At 42.7% G+C, this 15,704-nt stretch overlaps 1 protein-coding gene across 3 annotated transcripts in view; it reads right to left on the bottom strand.

The window, feature by feature from the left end:
- Positions 1–15,704, bottom strand: part of tox2 (TOX high mobility group box family member 2) — a 93,810-nt gene that overhangs the window by 60,790 nt on the left and 17,316 nt on the right. For 2 of the 3 annotated variants that reach the window (XM_076740864.1, XM_076740847.1), the window contains exon 2: positions 1,357–1,449. In XM_076740864.1, coding sequence (XP_076596979.1) covers positions 1,357–1,449 — 93 coding nt within the window. Of the gene's footprint in view, positions 1–1,356; positions 1,450–14,351; positions 14,424–15,704 lie in introns of those variants that run through there. The other variant, XM_076740855.1, reaches the window with a different exon arrangement.

Genomic DNA, 15,704 nt, shown 5'->3' with positions numbered 1-15,704 from the left:
AATACAATCTCTGTTGTAATTAAAAAAGGTGCGCACCAACAATATTACACAGCTTTTGCTTTGTCTGTCTGTCTCTCTCTCTCTCTCTTTCTCTCTCTCTCTCCCCCTCTGTCTCTCCCTCGCTCACCCACTCTTCCTCTCATTGAGCCCTGGAGCAGAGAAGAGATAATTCAAAAAGCACTTGCATGGAGTGAAACATGAAAAAGGGAGACATATGAAATTAAATTCTCTCTTTTCGCTCTATTGTTCTTTCATTTTCTCTCCTTTGTTACATAAATGCATAAAAGCAAGGCAAGCTAGATTCTAATTATGATTTTCACAATACTAAAAGATTTCTTTTTTTTTTATTAAAAAAAAAAAAATGAAAGAAAGGTTTCACAAACAAAGTAGACTTACTGTTCCAGCACTTTGTCAAAGTCAAAGTACCGTGAGTGCTGCATCACTAAACTTCAATAAAATTAATCTTTCTCTTTTTTCCAACCGTCTTCATGAACAATTATATAATAAAATAGTTGAAAAACGAGACTTTGATGTCCCAACACAGCTGCTTTCCGACAAAAGAGGTTGAAATAAGGGGAAAATCACCAACATATTTTAATTTCTACACTTTATCAACATTTGTCCTTCCTTTTTTAAAACCTAAAGTGGGTCAGAAGCGGAAGCATTGTATCCAGACAGCCACTGCATGTCTTTGTTCTGTGCGAACACAAATACAGTAGGAGACGGTTGGTTGGTCTATCAGCTGCAGTGAAACGCTTCACTGAGAAGCTACCAGGCAGATACCACACAAACCACCAAGTCAGATGTGTGCTTTATTGGGAGCCTTGCGGTGGCCAATGATGGTTTGAGGATGGGGGACTGAGCAGGTCTATCAAAGTGAGCATGGGAACAGCGCATTGGTTGAGTACTGGAGGCTGCGCACGGTAGGGCGTGGGGTTAAAAGGATGAGGAGGAAGTCACGCTAGCTGAGGAAGATGTGAAGTTTAAAACGATGCTGAACTTCGGGTTGTACTGATTCCTGGCTATGATTTAAGGCCAGATATTGACGGGCAAATCTATGCATGAGCTTTCTGTCGCAGGATCAAGCACTCCCTGCGACTGCACCCAAATGTTGTATACTTCAATAAAAAAATGTTTTAAAAGCCAAGAAATACTGCATATTTCTGCAAAGACTGCACTACTTCTGAACTGTCCTGTGTTTGGGCAGTTTTGCTGTGCAGATGGGGGAATGCCTCTTCGGTGGCTCTCACTGTATATATGAGGGTTAAATGTTGGGTACATGTAGGTATGGATGCGACCAAGGGGTGAGGGAGTAGGGGTGAGGGGGGAGAGAAGGTTGGGAGAGATGAGTCATACCCCAGTAGAGGGCAGTCTCTTGCCGTCAGGGTTTGGGCGCATGGGCAGGGAACTGTAGAGCCTCACACCTCGATCTGCAGCACCGTATCTGCTCTGGAGGAGGAAGAGAGAGAGAGAGATTTTAAGTATGTTGTCTTTTTTTTTTTTTTTACAGAGAATTCAGCGTGAAACACACGGATGAAACACTTCAAAAAACATTGTAATGAAATCACAATCAGAAGATCCAGATTTGAATTCACTTTGTTTCAAAGTAATTTAGCTTCAAAGTTTACCTAAGTTTTATTTTCTCATCCAAAGAGCAGGGATCAGACACACTGTGGTTCCCCTCGTGGTCCTCATTTTGTGAGTGTTAGTGTTTCATAAATTTCTGCCAAGTCGGAGAGCCAGCTCATTGGCTGCCATGTTAAATCACATCACCTCATGGTGATGTACCACACATAATAACTGGATAAGGTTGGCTCAGTAGCGGCACTAATGGAGCTAAGCTGTTGTGTTTGGTAGCCAGGGTTCATGTGCTCGGCTCCACTGTACTCCTCTGACTCCATCTTTCTATACGTTACACAGCTGATCATTGCAGTGTTGTGGGTTCCACGCCTGCTCCTCCCTCTGCTCCTCCATGAGGGTCTCAGCTGCATAACACAACCTGAAGGAGTGGTGGCAAAGCCCTCAGTAGTTGGGAAGCTAATGATTCGCAACAAGTGGTCCCTGCCGGGGAGAGACAGTGCAGCTCAGTGGGGTTCACACCGTGGCCCACAGCCGCAGCAGGGGTTCATCCCAGGATTCACTCCAAATCTCACTTTCTCGATCTCACTCCTCGTCTTTATCTCCCTCCTCACTTCACTCTCATCTCACCGCGCTCCTGCGATTCCCTGATATTCTTACATTAACATCTCTCTTCGGTAACATCTGTTCGGCAGGTTGCATGTCGTTTCTGTCATTGGATTTGCACAACGTGATAACCTATTGTGTGCGCGTGTTAGTTGATAAAACGAGCTACATCCCTTCCTCTCCAGCGTTAGAGAGTCTATTTTAGCCTCTGTTCGCTGCCTGCTGTTAAAATGAACGCTGTAACTGGTGATGTGGAAGCTGGTTTCTAATAAATAAGAGGATAAAACATGAATTTACATTTGGAGATGACTATGGCTGCCACCTGCTATGTATAGCGCTTAATGTCTTTGCCAGACTTCATACATACAGTCTGCTAATGAGGATGTGTTGTAGATTATGGAGGCAGAAAAACACGATGCAGGAATCTAGAACAAATACCACATTATCTCTCTCACACTTAACTCTGTTCCCCCTTCTCTTTTTTACCATTCACTCTGTGAATAGTAAAATTTATGGCTCTAAATTACACCAACTCATCAACACACACACACACATATTCACTCACACTCAAACCAAAAATCACTCACACATGCACACAAGAACACCCAGACATGCAAGTAATCACACAGACAGAAATACATTCAAGGGCAGGGCTTCAGATTGCTATGCAGTGAGACATGAAGCATTTCACTATATTTAACAATTGAGTGAGAAAATATCCCAGAACCAACCAAAACTGGCCCTGCCTCTCACTTCTAGTCAGTCACGTGGTGCAGGCATCCAGCGCATGCACGCGAGCATAGCAGGCCCTTTACAGTGGAGCCGCCATAAACACACCTTTGCAGATTGCATTTATGAGCCTAAACCCATAGTGATTACCACGCAGTGAAACCCGCAAGCTATGCACACAAGAGCTAATGTAACACACCATGCATGAAACATATTCAAGAAATCACAGGCTCAAAGAGCATGATTTATGCCCTATAAACAGCTTTCTATGCAGAATAGTCCCAACAGTGTGCTGGCCTAATGGCGTAGGCCTATCACATACTGTATACAGTGCAGGCTATCCCCTGAGGCGGAGTGAGAGTACTTGCTGTGTAAGGTTTTGATTTCCTGTGCTCATTATGAAAGGTGAAAACAGATGAGTAGACAGCAGTGGCCATCTTGTCGATATGGTTCGCATAATGATGACACAGCGTTATTAAAGAGAACTCTCATTTACAACTTTGCTCGGTGATGCACCGTCCTGACACCCGGCAAACTGAAACCCACAGAAAGCTTCTGGATTTAAAGCATCTTTTTTTTATATGTGGATTTATATTTTTCCTATAAAACTTACATTGATTTCTGTATAGCAAAGTACAGGTTTGGGAGAGGCTCTTCATTAACAGATCTGACATGAACCAAGCCGCTCTAGGTCATAATGAGCAACATGACCCAGCATGTAGATATTTCTTTTTCTCTCTGCCCTGCAGAGGAGCTACTGTACACTAACTGCATCTCTCAACAGAGACTTTTTCTTTCGTGGCTTGTTAGGTAGCTTGCCAGCATCGCAGCTAAATGAATGCCTCGCAGAATAGCTGCTTTAGCCAGCGAAGGAGCCACAGTAAGTGAATGTTTGATATTTCTCCAGTGTGCCAGGCTAATCTGGCCCTGTGGCATGCCATTACGGGGCTAATAACAGCTGTCTGCGGCCTGGAGGGGACACAAGCAGTCCTGGCTGCGCTAACTGGCCCTGACAGACTCATTAGGAGTGCTGGCACCCAGAACAGCAACAGCCAAACTCCTCACATTTCCTTGTTGGCTCACAACAGTCTGCAAGTGCAAGAAGTATTGTTCTCTACACTTGTTCTCTGACACCTTTCTTTTGTTTTCTCGTCCTCACTTCAGACGCTCTCACCCCTTCACCTCTCTTTCACTTTCTGGCTGGCTTTGGGTTCCTGTGATATTTCTACCAAACCAGATGCTGCCAGCCGTTTGCCGTCTCGACTTGACACCTTGTTGAGTCCAACCACTTATTCTTTTTCTTTCTTTCTTTCTTTTTTTTTTTATCCCGCACACACAATCTAGTTCAGACCGAAATAGAGCAGAAGGCAGAGTTCGCTTGTTTGCTCACGCTACTGTAGTCCTGTCTGAGATGAGTAAATAAATAAATACATAAATAAATATCTCTGTAACTCAGTTTCTAACTAACTTTGGTGTGAAGCCACAGGAAGATGCTGCACCACACCAGGAAGAGACTGGCATCCTCTGAACTTTGTATCAGTTACTGTAGCTGGGCCTTGTTTGAGGACAAGAGGGACTTCCCCAGGCAGACAGCAAAAGCAAACATTGTCCTGTCGCTTGGCAGTGCCGAGCCAATCAGCACAAGCTGAGCCGGCAGACAATAAACACAGAGAGCCAATGATTCTCGTCTGGATGTAGAACCATTAACAATAGGGGGAGGGATACAAGTTGGGCTGTGACATGTTTCCCGCACGACTCGTGCCACGTGACAGACTTTTCTGCTCATGACACTGATTATACCGATGCACATGACAGTTTCAGATTGTGTCTGACAAACCATGTTGAAAAGGCTTATTCGCTGAAATAAGCTAAAGCTCGATGCTGCATGTTTCAAACTGCAGCGGGCGGCTGAAATGTCTGCCACCACATCATCTAACCAGCCCAATTCAACTATATTTTCCTGTGGTTTTATTTATAATTGTCATTTATAGCTAATAGTCATCACTGATGCTGAAGATCACGGTTCATTTGTAAAATATCTAAACTCATATCCTGAACACCTCATGTTTATGTTAACACAGAAACATTAAAGGAGAAGAAAGATATACTGTTATCTGATTTTCATGATTCTCAATATCCAATAAAGTAAATTATCTGTTGTGCTGTATTATCTCATAAATATTCATCATCTTCATTTTTCTCCACATCGTTAGCCTAAAGCACAGTAGGCGCTACGACACAGCTACTCATTAGATATCAGCGCTGGCTTCGCCTTTTTATAGGAGAGGGTGGGGGGGGGGGGGCACTGTAAAGCCAAAGGCACAGCTGTGGGGGTATAGTTACCTGTAACGTTAGCTGTTGCATGTTATATTATTTACGCAGATCTAGACTTAATGGAACACATGTGTGTCTGCAGCCGACATTCTTCCCAGATTAGCCGAAAGGCCTGCACACATCAGACTCCACCGATGAGAGGAATGCAAGGCCTAGACCGGCTTATGGGGAAACCCTATCACTCATCTGTGGTATACAGTAATGCATGCACACACACACAATCATGCATGTACACTTACTGTATTTATACATTATGGAGACAGTGTACCGCATGTACAGTATGCACCGAACAATGCATGCACGCTGACATCAGAAGATCAATAACACAAAACATTACCCTCCTTCCAAATAGCCATTGAGTGCCTGCATTGTTCAATTCTGCTCCCTTTGGTGCTGTAGTTGCTGATATTTCAACTGGTAAAATACATTATCCTGTCAATTCTGTTGCATAAACACATTACATCATATCAGACGGATTTCTAGCTGTGGTGGTCTGACAGTCAATAACAGAGCATGAATCACTTTTTCGGTGGTTTTAAGATACTTTTAGTCTGAGACAAAACCAGCTGCAGTGTGAAATACTGGTTTGCATATTGCATTGTGATGAATCATTTTCCATCATAAATTTTGTACTGAATGTGAAATTGTTTAGATGATTCAGGTAGTATTTCCACCATGTTTTATATCTGACACGAGCATCCTTTTTACATGCGGTGCATCGTTTTTAGCTTTATATCTAAAAGTTAGCTGAACTTGCAGCTCAGTTTGTAAGGGTGTACATTATGTGTAACAATCATAACTTTATGAAACCCACTTTACATCTTTTGATGTTAATTTATTGGTGGCACCATCTATGAGCTCTCGTCTGTAGACCTTGGAGACGCTGATGTTTAAGTGTTGTTTATTTCAAAGGGAAGAACAAACCATAATAGAGGTAACTTGCAGTAATATACGGCTCAAGGTTTGGCTATAGAAATGTGTTTAGACTCTATTGTTAAGCCAGTACTTCTGCAGTATAGTGAATCAATACAAAGCATTGATCACCAGAGGATGGACGCTACAGACCTGATTACTGTACATCCCCATGTAAATATTTCCACTGTTTATTTAGATATTTCTAACAGGAATGTCACATGTCTTTGAGCCGTATCTGTATGCATGTCATTTTACTTATTTCCAAATACCGGCAGTGAGAACGAGTTGTCTGAAAGAGACGTCAGCTCAGGCCTCAGCAGCTCAACCATAACCAGGACATGAACCCAGGGGCTACCTGCCTCAGGCCACAACTGACACTCAAAACACTGATCACACCATTGGGAAAATCCGGCCAACACCAGTGGTTGAGCCGTGGCTATTTATAGGTGACCGCAGCTCTTACAGTGACTCTCCATCCATTCCTGGTGTGAACTCGTGAGTTTGCATGTGCGTGCACTCTCACGCTTGTGCTTCTAAGGTGGGAACAGCTGATTATATAATAACCACTATAATTCAAATTGAATTCGTAGCACAGCTTTGCCTTCGTATCGCGCCTCCTGTCTTCTCGTGTCCTCCTCTGCTGGCCTGTCCCTTGTCTTCAGCCCCTCCCTGTGCCCCCACCCTTCCTCTTGCTGCCTTATCTCCTGTTTATATTTCTCCAATAGTTTTTGTTGTTCCATTAGTCAGCACGGATTGCACAATGCATCGGCGGAGGATTCTTCAGATGAACCGTTGATATCGGCCTCTCTCTGTCCCTCTCACTCTCTTGCCATCTATCAGTGTGTATGCTAATCTCTCATTCTCTTATTCCCTTTCTCTTTACCCTCAGCCTTTGAAGGAACGAGCGTGATTATGCGTGTTCATGTTGTTGAACCCTGAAACGTACAGTAGAAAATGAGGGTGAGGAGGTCACATTTGCCTTTGATTGTGGCAGTTTCTCACCCAATTCACACCTCATTCTAACCTTATCAATACTGTGGTAGTTCTTCACTTTAACCCCAACCTTTGCTTTAACCACAGACGCTGTTTTTGTCATAACCTGACTGTTACTGAACCTTTTCATGCAGCTGAAGATGTTTTGCTTTTTTTAAGAAATACAATTAATAGTGAAAGCGTCAGTCTGGACCACAGTTTGAGTTCCCAACTTTGCGCTCGTCCCTGAAACTTTTCTGACACTGCGTCGCTCTCCTCTCTCTTCCCGCGACTCTTTCTTGTTCTTCCGAACTCGACTTTGTGTGTATACCTGCAGCTACAGAGGGCTGCCACAGAAAGTAGACTCCGTATCCGCTGGCACAACAATGTGGAGCTTGGCTGCATGCTTTCAGGTAGGCAGATAGGAAATTCAACAGCACCATCTAAAATTGCACCAAAGCTCAGACACTAAGTACAGTCGGCTGAGTGGATTATTGAGTGGATTAAACGCTGCTTTTTTTGAACTCTCCACACAGGAAAATGGAATAAAAGTCATAGATGTAATTAAAGATTTTTGCTCCAGTCAGTGGTCACGTACAGCTTGCCGTAGGATTCATCAAAGTGCAAAATTAAAGACTGAAGTGGTTCAGTTCAATTGAAAGAAAAAGTAATCAAGCCTCATCGACGCTAAAGCTGAGCGTTGATGAATAGCGTCGCCTATTTACATCAAAGGCTGTTTTAAAGATGCCACAAAGACATCTCCAACAGTATGGCTGTTACCAAGGGTAACATGTACTGATGGTGCTCGCTTTCGTTTCTGTCACACACACAAACACACCTGCCCTTTGTATTACGCGTGACACAAAAGCGAAGGAGATGGAGTACAGTAATAAAGCGCAGTCTGTGCCCTTCCTCTCTCTGATACAGAGGACAGAAAAGAAACTTTTCATTTTCATTTATCTGCTTTTCTTTTTTCTTTTTTCTTTTTTTTTGCTTTTTTTGAACCCCTCATCTTTTTTTATGAGGCTGTTTCCTGGAGGCAAAACAACATGGTGTTACAACAATACAACTTCCAACCAACGACTGACAAGCAGAGCCAGCACCTGGGCTGTGCGCTGGCCGCAGCTCGTGTGTTACAGGCAGAAAACAGACGGTTGGGAGAAGATTTAGCTAATACAAAAACAGGGCTTTTTTTTTTTTTTTTTTTTTTTTATCCAAGAGAGGTACACGCAAAGGCTAGATTATTTTAATACAGGCAGAAGCTGAGGAGGATAATTCCTTAACAAATTGGGATTGCTGAGGAGAGCAGAGACTCCTGAATGTCAGTTTGCATTTGTCATCTGACTTCACAAGAAATTCTGTGACATAAAATGTTCTCGTGTTTCCTTTAATAGAAGGAAATGTGCAGCACCATCTGGATTTTTAGCACTATAGCAAAGCTGATAGTGAGACCGATAAGGAAGCAGAACTGAGATGATTCAGTGATTAACAACAGAAGTTTAATGATCTATTCTGGTGATCGACCATTTATTTAATGAATTTGCTGCTTTTCTTTGCTGAATATCATTATGAACTGAATATTTTGGGGATTTTGGAGTGTTGGTTGGGCAAAACAAGCAACGTGAAGACGTCAGATGTGCTCTGAGACATGCTGATAGCCATTTTTTCACTATTTTCTGACAATCATTGATGAAAACAATAGTTATTTGAAGGCTTAAAAAGTAAATTTTGGGATTAAAATCTCTTATTTGTGTAACTATTCTTATTAAGATCATATCATGAGCATGGCCTTCTTCAGTTTAAGCAAAAGCACATTCCACATCATGCTGGCCACTGCAATACTACATTAAACTACTGTTTGAAATGCGGTAATTTAAAGCTTGAGAGAGCCTTTCAAATGCTTTGCCGTGTGTCGTTTCTATGCATTCACTTGAAACAAACATGTTACTCTTACACGATATGCGCTGCAGAGGAAGTCACTGTCTATGTTAGGCATTCTTGTACAGTAAGTCAGCTTTAGCAACATATTTGGAAGTTCAATCACACATCGGAGGGGGAGAGAGAGAGAGAGAGGCAGTGAGGACAGGAAAAGACGAGGCAGCAAAGACAGAGTAGAGACAGCGAGAGAGGAGGCAAGGAGAGAGAGAGAGATGGAGATAGAGAGATAGAGGGAGAGAGTTAGTTGAGAGTTGATATGCTGACTACAGGCAGTTGATTTGGTTTCAGAGAGCATTGTTACGGTGCTTTGAATTAATGCCTCCCAAAGAGTCCAATTGTGATTCTTGGGCTGTGCTGACAGAATATTTGACAGCCTAGGGTGAGCTGCTGATCTCAGCTGAATCCTCTGTTCTGCGTGTGCGTGCTCGCGCGCGTGTGCACGCCTGTGTGTGAATGTGTGAATGTGTGTGAGAATGTATGGTTGATACCCGACATATTCATACACCTACACATGTTCAGATATGTGTGGCTGTGCAAAAAAGTCGAAACACCCACACGAGTATGTCTACAGACTCCCACTCACACACACACACACACACACACACACACACACACAGACACACACACAGACACACACACACACAGACACATGCAAAGACAGAGTGGACAGTGTGTGATAGCGAGACTGAAACGAACGAACGCATAAATCAAATCCTAAATGAGCGTTAACTAAGCGGCAACACACTCGGACACAAACAACCTTCTTATGCAGGTAAATTGAGCACATTCACTTAATCGTGATGGAAGAGTTTGACCGAGGGTCTTTTTCTTTTCTCTGCAGGAAGCATGTTGTCCCTCTGGGCTGCTGAAAGAATAAAAAATAAATAAATAAATAAAAATAGACAAGCCCAGCGCTTCATTACAGTGACGGGAAGAAAAAACAAGTTTGACAGCATCGTGAAAAATCATTTGTGAAAATGTAATTCACAAACCTGCACATACGGCAAATACATATTAATTGTATCCATCACGTCAAGTCTCTTGACACTAAAGCGACTTTTAGCAGTTACACTAAAAACGTGCCGTCAGGGGAGGAAACAGACTGAAAACATACAGACGATGTGTTTAAAATGACGTTAGCGGCACGGATCAAACTGAACATTCAGTATTAATTCATATAAATGAAGAGGTTTTGTGAAACACGTGAATGTATACAAATGCAAATCGGTGGTAATTACAGAATTAACTGGTGAAGTCTTACACACCCACATAAACATACACGTGCATATATATGTGTGTGTGTGTGTACATAATTACATGTGTACACACTTACCCTACATGTACATTTAAATGTAGGTCTCATAGTTCATTTATCTGACATCTCATTATTCGCTCATTCTGCAGAGCTCGGCAGCGATGCATTTGAATGCGCATAGATGTGTCGCTGTAGAAAATAGCCCACATGTTTTTTAGCATCCTTCCTTTCACTCCGGTTCTGTTTGCACAATGAAAGGACAGATGTAGCCCGAGAATCAGACAAAACTGCTAATGACAAAAATGAGGACGTAAGACTCGACCCACTTGAGACCTCACCCCTTAAAGACTTTCAAACTGCAGAACAATAAGAAATATTGTGAGACAGAGAGCGTCTCACAGCCACACACTTTACCTATTCAATTATGCGGCCTATAAACTGAATGTAGACCCAAAAAAAAAACACAAACAAGAACAACAATTAAAGCAGCTCTCAAAGGAAAATGTTCTAATTAGAACTGAAACAGTTCTGAATAACCAATTTGTCAACCATCATAAAACGTAATCAGCAACTATTTTGATACCTAATTAACCATTTCAGTCATTTTCCAAGCAAAGATGGCAATCATTAGCTCTTTCCAGCTTCTAAAATATGAGAATTTGCTGCTTTTCTCTGTTTTATATCACTGTACATGTAATATATTTTCCCCCTGTTCATGAGATGAAACGAATCAATCGATAATGATGCACAATCGCCCTTGTTCAAATGTTATCATGGGCTTAGATCAGCCCTCGAGCATTAAAAGCTCAACTTGAGACTTGCTTTGTCAAGACTTGAAACTTGATTTTGACTAATTGCACAAAAAGCCTGAAAAACAGCAAGAGGAAATTCCTACAATCTATCAAGAAATGCAAAATGATTCAGATTTAGACTCAAACCCCCGTGAACACTCTGCATGTATGACTTGCCACAAGTTATGAAACAACTGTAATGTCAAAAGAAGCAGATGAGTCAAAGATGGATATTTATAGTTTACACTGAGCACTCTTCCTTTCCCCCATGTGAAACTGGCGTCTTGCTAATTTGAGAACTTTCTTCACCACAGTGTCATGAAAAGTTTAGTATCAGTGTGATTACACAGTTTTTGTGTGTCCGTCTTTCTTGAAGTTTGAGTTTACAGTGTTTTTCACGGTGAAAACATCATAAATCTGGCCGTGAGCATGAGAAACCTTTTATAGGCATCCTTTTCTGGGAAAGCTCCGATGCCAGTACTTCATTAAAATTAACTGGATAAGGAAAAACAATGGTAAGAGAAGGAGGCAGGAGAGCAACTAAAGAGTATAATTGTAATGCAGGTGTTGATTTCGTGGATGGATACTCCTCGTCTTCCGGCCTTCCTCCTCTCCCTCTCTGCTATCCATTTACAGCACCTCTCTGCCTTCCTCTCTCCCTGCCTTTACATCTTTCTCTCCATCTTGAGTGCTGTGCCTCACCCTAATTAGAAATTCCCCCTCCGACCAACTGAAATTGAATTGCCCATCATTTGCATAATGATAGCTCACCGGGCTGACGGACGATTTACCGTGAGATGAAATGTAGCAATCACTTAAGAGAGTGACCATGAGGGAGTGAAGGTAAGGAGGGGGTGCGGGGGGGGAGAGAGGGGGAGAGAGAAAAGAAGTGAGGATGAAATGGGATCACAAAGATAGAGTGAGGTTAAGAAACGCGGAGAGAAATCCGACAGGTATTTAGGTTATTGTCTCATACAGCAATATTGCTGGAGGGAAGGCTGCGTCCTCAATATGACAGCGACTGGACACAACAAGGACACATAAGGACGCTTATGTAACACCATTCCTCTTGTCAATGCAAGCGCTTCTGTCTTTCGACTCTAATTATCATAAAGCATATTTCATACAGAGCTGATATAATCCTGTATTCCAGACCTCAGAGATTATACGCTGAGTTTTGCCTTCCTGCTTTCGCGTTGTTCCCAATCTGCAGCTTCCTTTTCTCGCAGGTCATTAAACCTTTTTTTAAGTGGCAGACTATTCATAACAATAAAAAACAAGTAGCACAACTGGGACGGAAATGAGGCATATTTTGCTCTTCTATTCGGAATAAAATCATCTCAATCAACAACTCAACCAAAAGTATGTCGAGCTACGTCAACAGCTGGCCGCAGCTAGTCAACAAACAGTGGATTTGTGTGCCTTTTAATTGTCCTACTGTTATAAATTCAGCAAACAATCTTCATTAGGAAATAAGTGATGCACAGTTGATCATTAAAATGAAGGGCTGTGTTTTGTTCTCCTCTCAGGACAGGAATGAAACACTTGAAAACAATTAATGAATGTCATTGGCCTCTATTGTTGGTGTAAATGTTAAACTGTGGTGCAGTATTTTTAGCCTCTTTTCACTAGACGTTTGGCACGTTCTGACTCTGTCCCTGCACGAGATCAGCATCGGGAACTCCTGAACCACCCACAGTTTATAAGAAGTGGTCAGGCTGTCAACTGTGTAGCTGTCAGTGAACGCCCTATCAGCTCAACAACTGCCACGCCACGCACAAATGACTGTAATCAACGATGTGATAATCATCTCGTAGTCTCGCCTCCTCTGGGGGCATCGATCTCACATTCCACCAGGCCTGAAAATTTGATTTGTAAAAAGTCCTGATAAATCTCGTCCCGGCGATGTCACGTAACTTCGGGCAAATCGAGTAATGTGGCGCCATCAGCGTGATGTGGTGAAATAGCAGCGAAGACGCAGTCTGAAATCCTAAACGTGCCACTGAAGGTCCTTTCTATCAAAATCGCTTATTCACAGGAGTGAGTGGGCTGAGGCAAGTGCTGCAGAGGTCACATTTGTTTCTAATAGTCAGAGTGATATGTTGGGCTATCAGGTTGGAAGCTCTGCCCAGAGCCTGATAAGGCCACTGTTTATTGTCTAACTTCCACTCTTTAACCTGAGGAACCTCAGACTCTCACACACGGTACTTTCCACTCCTGAGCCATTACCTCAGCGTGTGTGTGCATGCGTGCGTGTGTGTGTGTGTGTGGTGTACTGTATGTGTGTATGACTGTGTGTTTTGCATGTGAGAGTCCTCATATGTGTGTGCAGTCTTTGGTTTCCGTCACAAGTTGACCTAATTAAAAAGTCCTGCCGATGCTCAATGACTGACAAGTCATCAGAAAGCACACAAAAGCGCACACACACACACACTAGGACACACAGCAGTGCGCACACACACACACACACACACATCACTCACTGCTCAAATCATTTATTCAATTCTTCAATCTCCTCTTCCTCTGTCCATCTCTACATAAGTGATCAGTGATCACATGTCGCATGTTAAAGTCGGCTGGCCCAGACAGGAGGGAGTTAAGTCCCTTATCTCTCCTCCCCAGAAGAAATTCCTACTAGAGGCCTCGCTCTGCTGGTTTCCTGCCTTCTTGCCCAATGCCCTATTTTTACTCATCGGGGCTCTAGAATACCAGGGGCAGCTTTTTCCTTGTCACTAACATATTTCCTGCCATTCTCACTCTGACATTTCTCCCCGCCGCACGCTTCGCTCAAATCGTTCCCCCTCTTTATGGGTCATAACCTTTCAGTCGGGGCCGTTCATATTCAAATGTACCTGCCGATGCCGGAGCCGCTGCGAGCTCACCCGTCATTCTGGTTGGCCTTTTTTCGGTGTTCACAGGTTTTTAACATCAGCTCTCAGGTGTTAATTTGAGATCTTTCTGAGTGCTGCCAGAAACAATCAGGTCCACTGACTGGGTTGACTGACTGTAGTGAATTACGGCTCGTCCACAAAAAACCATGAGCAGATTTTTATGCTGTGGGTGGTGCACATTATTTTGGTATTTAATTTTAAATGATATTCTCAACAATTTAGAAATGTCAAAATTGGATTTAAAAAACAGCACAACACCACAAAAGCTGGGGTATAATCTACAGTTCATTTTCATTTTATCCACATTTTTCTGTTAGATTTCTATTGGAGGCATTTTCTTACCTTACACTGACCCGTATTTATCGTAAACTGCATTGATCAGAGTCCTCTCGTAGCCAAAAACCTGCATTTCAGACGTGTGGAGGCACAAAATCTAGATGACAATTTGTTCAAACTGATGTTCTCCTCAAAATACTGAAAATGAGTAGAGCTGAAATTTTACTTCTCCTGCCTTCTTATTGTGATGCTGCAGCTGTTGTACGTGTTTTTTTCCGTTTTACAATAGAGGACATATGATTTCTGGACCTATCAGTGGAAACAGTGTCTCAGCCTCTGAGTGGGTGTTTCCACGGCAGCTGTTGACTGACTCGCTCAGAGATGCGCTGTCAACCTCTGTGACGCGTTATTGACTGGAGACGTCATTGACCGTTAATAATAGACATTGTTTCCCCTTTTTCAACAAGCCCACATCGTGTTTGTTAAGTCCTGTTAGCGAGACGTTTGTCCCTTTAGCATACTAAGCATTTGGGGTGAGGCTAGCTAGCTAGGCTACTGTAGCTAGCACTGATTCAAACTCACTTTTCATTCATTTCAAAAGCAGCTGAGTCGTCAGCAGCCGTGAGAATTTAAGTGACATTACAAACTGTAGTCAGACCTAAACGTAGGGGGCGCTATCAATTCACAATCACTATTTAAAATGACAAATATCCTTTTGTTTGGCAAGTTGGACCAAATAAGTGAACAACGCAAATGATATCCAACAAGAGTGCAAATTATTTTCATTATTATAAGAGATGAGCTCTGAAGCCTTTCGGTGCTGCAGGGACAGCTGGAACCGTCCCGCCAAAGCTGCAAATCAAGACCTCCATTTTCTACCAGCTCTGCACTTTACTGAAGCGTTTCATAACCAGGCTGAATGACGAGGTGAACTCGGATGTACTACTTCACTCACGAGGCTCAGGAGTCCCCGGTAAGGAATGTGCAGTAGAGAGAATTCAAAGTAAGAGGCCTAGGGAGGCCTGAGGAGGAGAATGAATGGCAGTTTAATGAACGTCTGGGGAGACATGATATCGGTGACTGGCTCTTTCAGTGCAGCTTTCATCCTATTCATACACCAACATGGTCTAAATGCAGGTGGATCGATGCTGGTTAAAAACACTAATGGCACATAAAGGGAGCACACTTTGCTACTGTTTCTTTCTTGCCAAGGTCTGATCACTTCTGGACTATTAATGGAGATGATATCCAGCGAGCTACAGGTGAAAGAAAAAGGCCCATTGTCTAAATTTTGAAGGCTACTTTTCTTACAAAACGGTGGCATTGACATTCTAGATGAAGAGACTGTGGCTTCTCATTCATGCGCGCAGTAATAAACGTGCTGATATTCATTCTGATGAGTGGGAAATCGTGAACTCT

This window comes from Chaetodon auriga, chromosome 2, assembly GCF_051107435.1.
Source record: "Chaetodon auriga isolate fChaAug3 chromosome 2, fChaAug3.hap1, whole genome shotgun sequence".
Taxonomy (NCBI): Eukaryota; Metazoa; Chordata; class Actinopteri; order Chaetodontiformes; family Chaetodontidae; genus Chaetodon; species Chaetodon auriga.
Note: the sequence above shows the minus strand (reverse complement) of the source record. Positions and strands in the feature narration are given on the sequence as shown.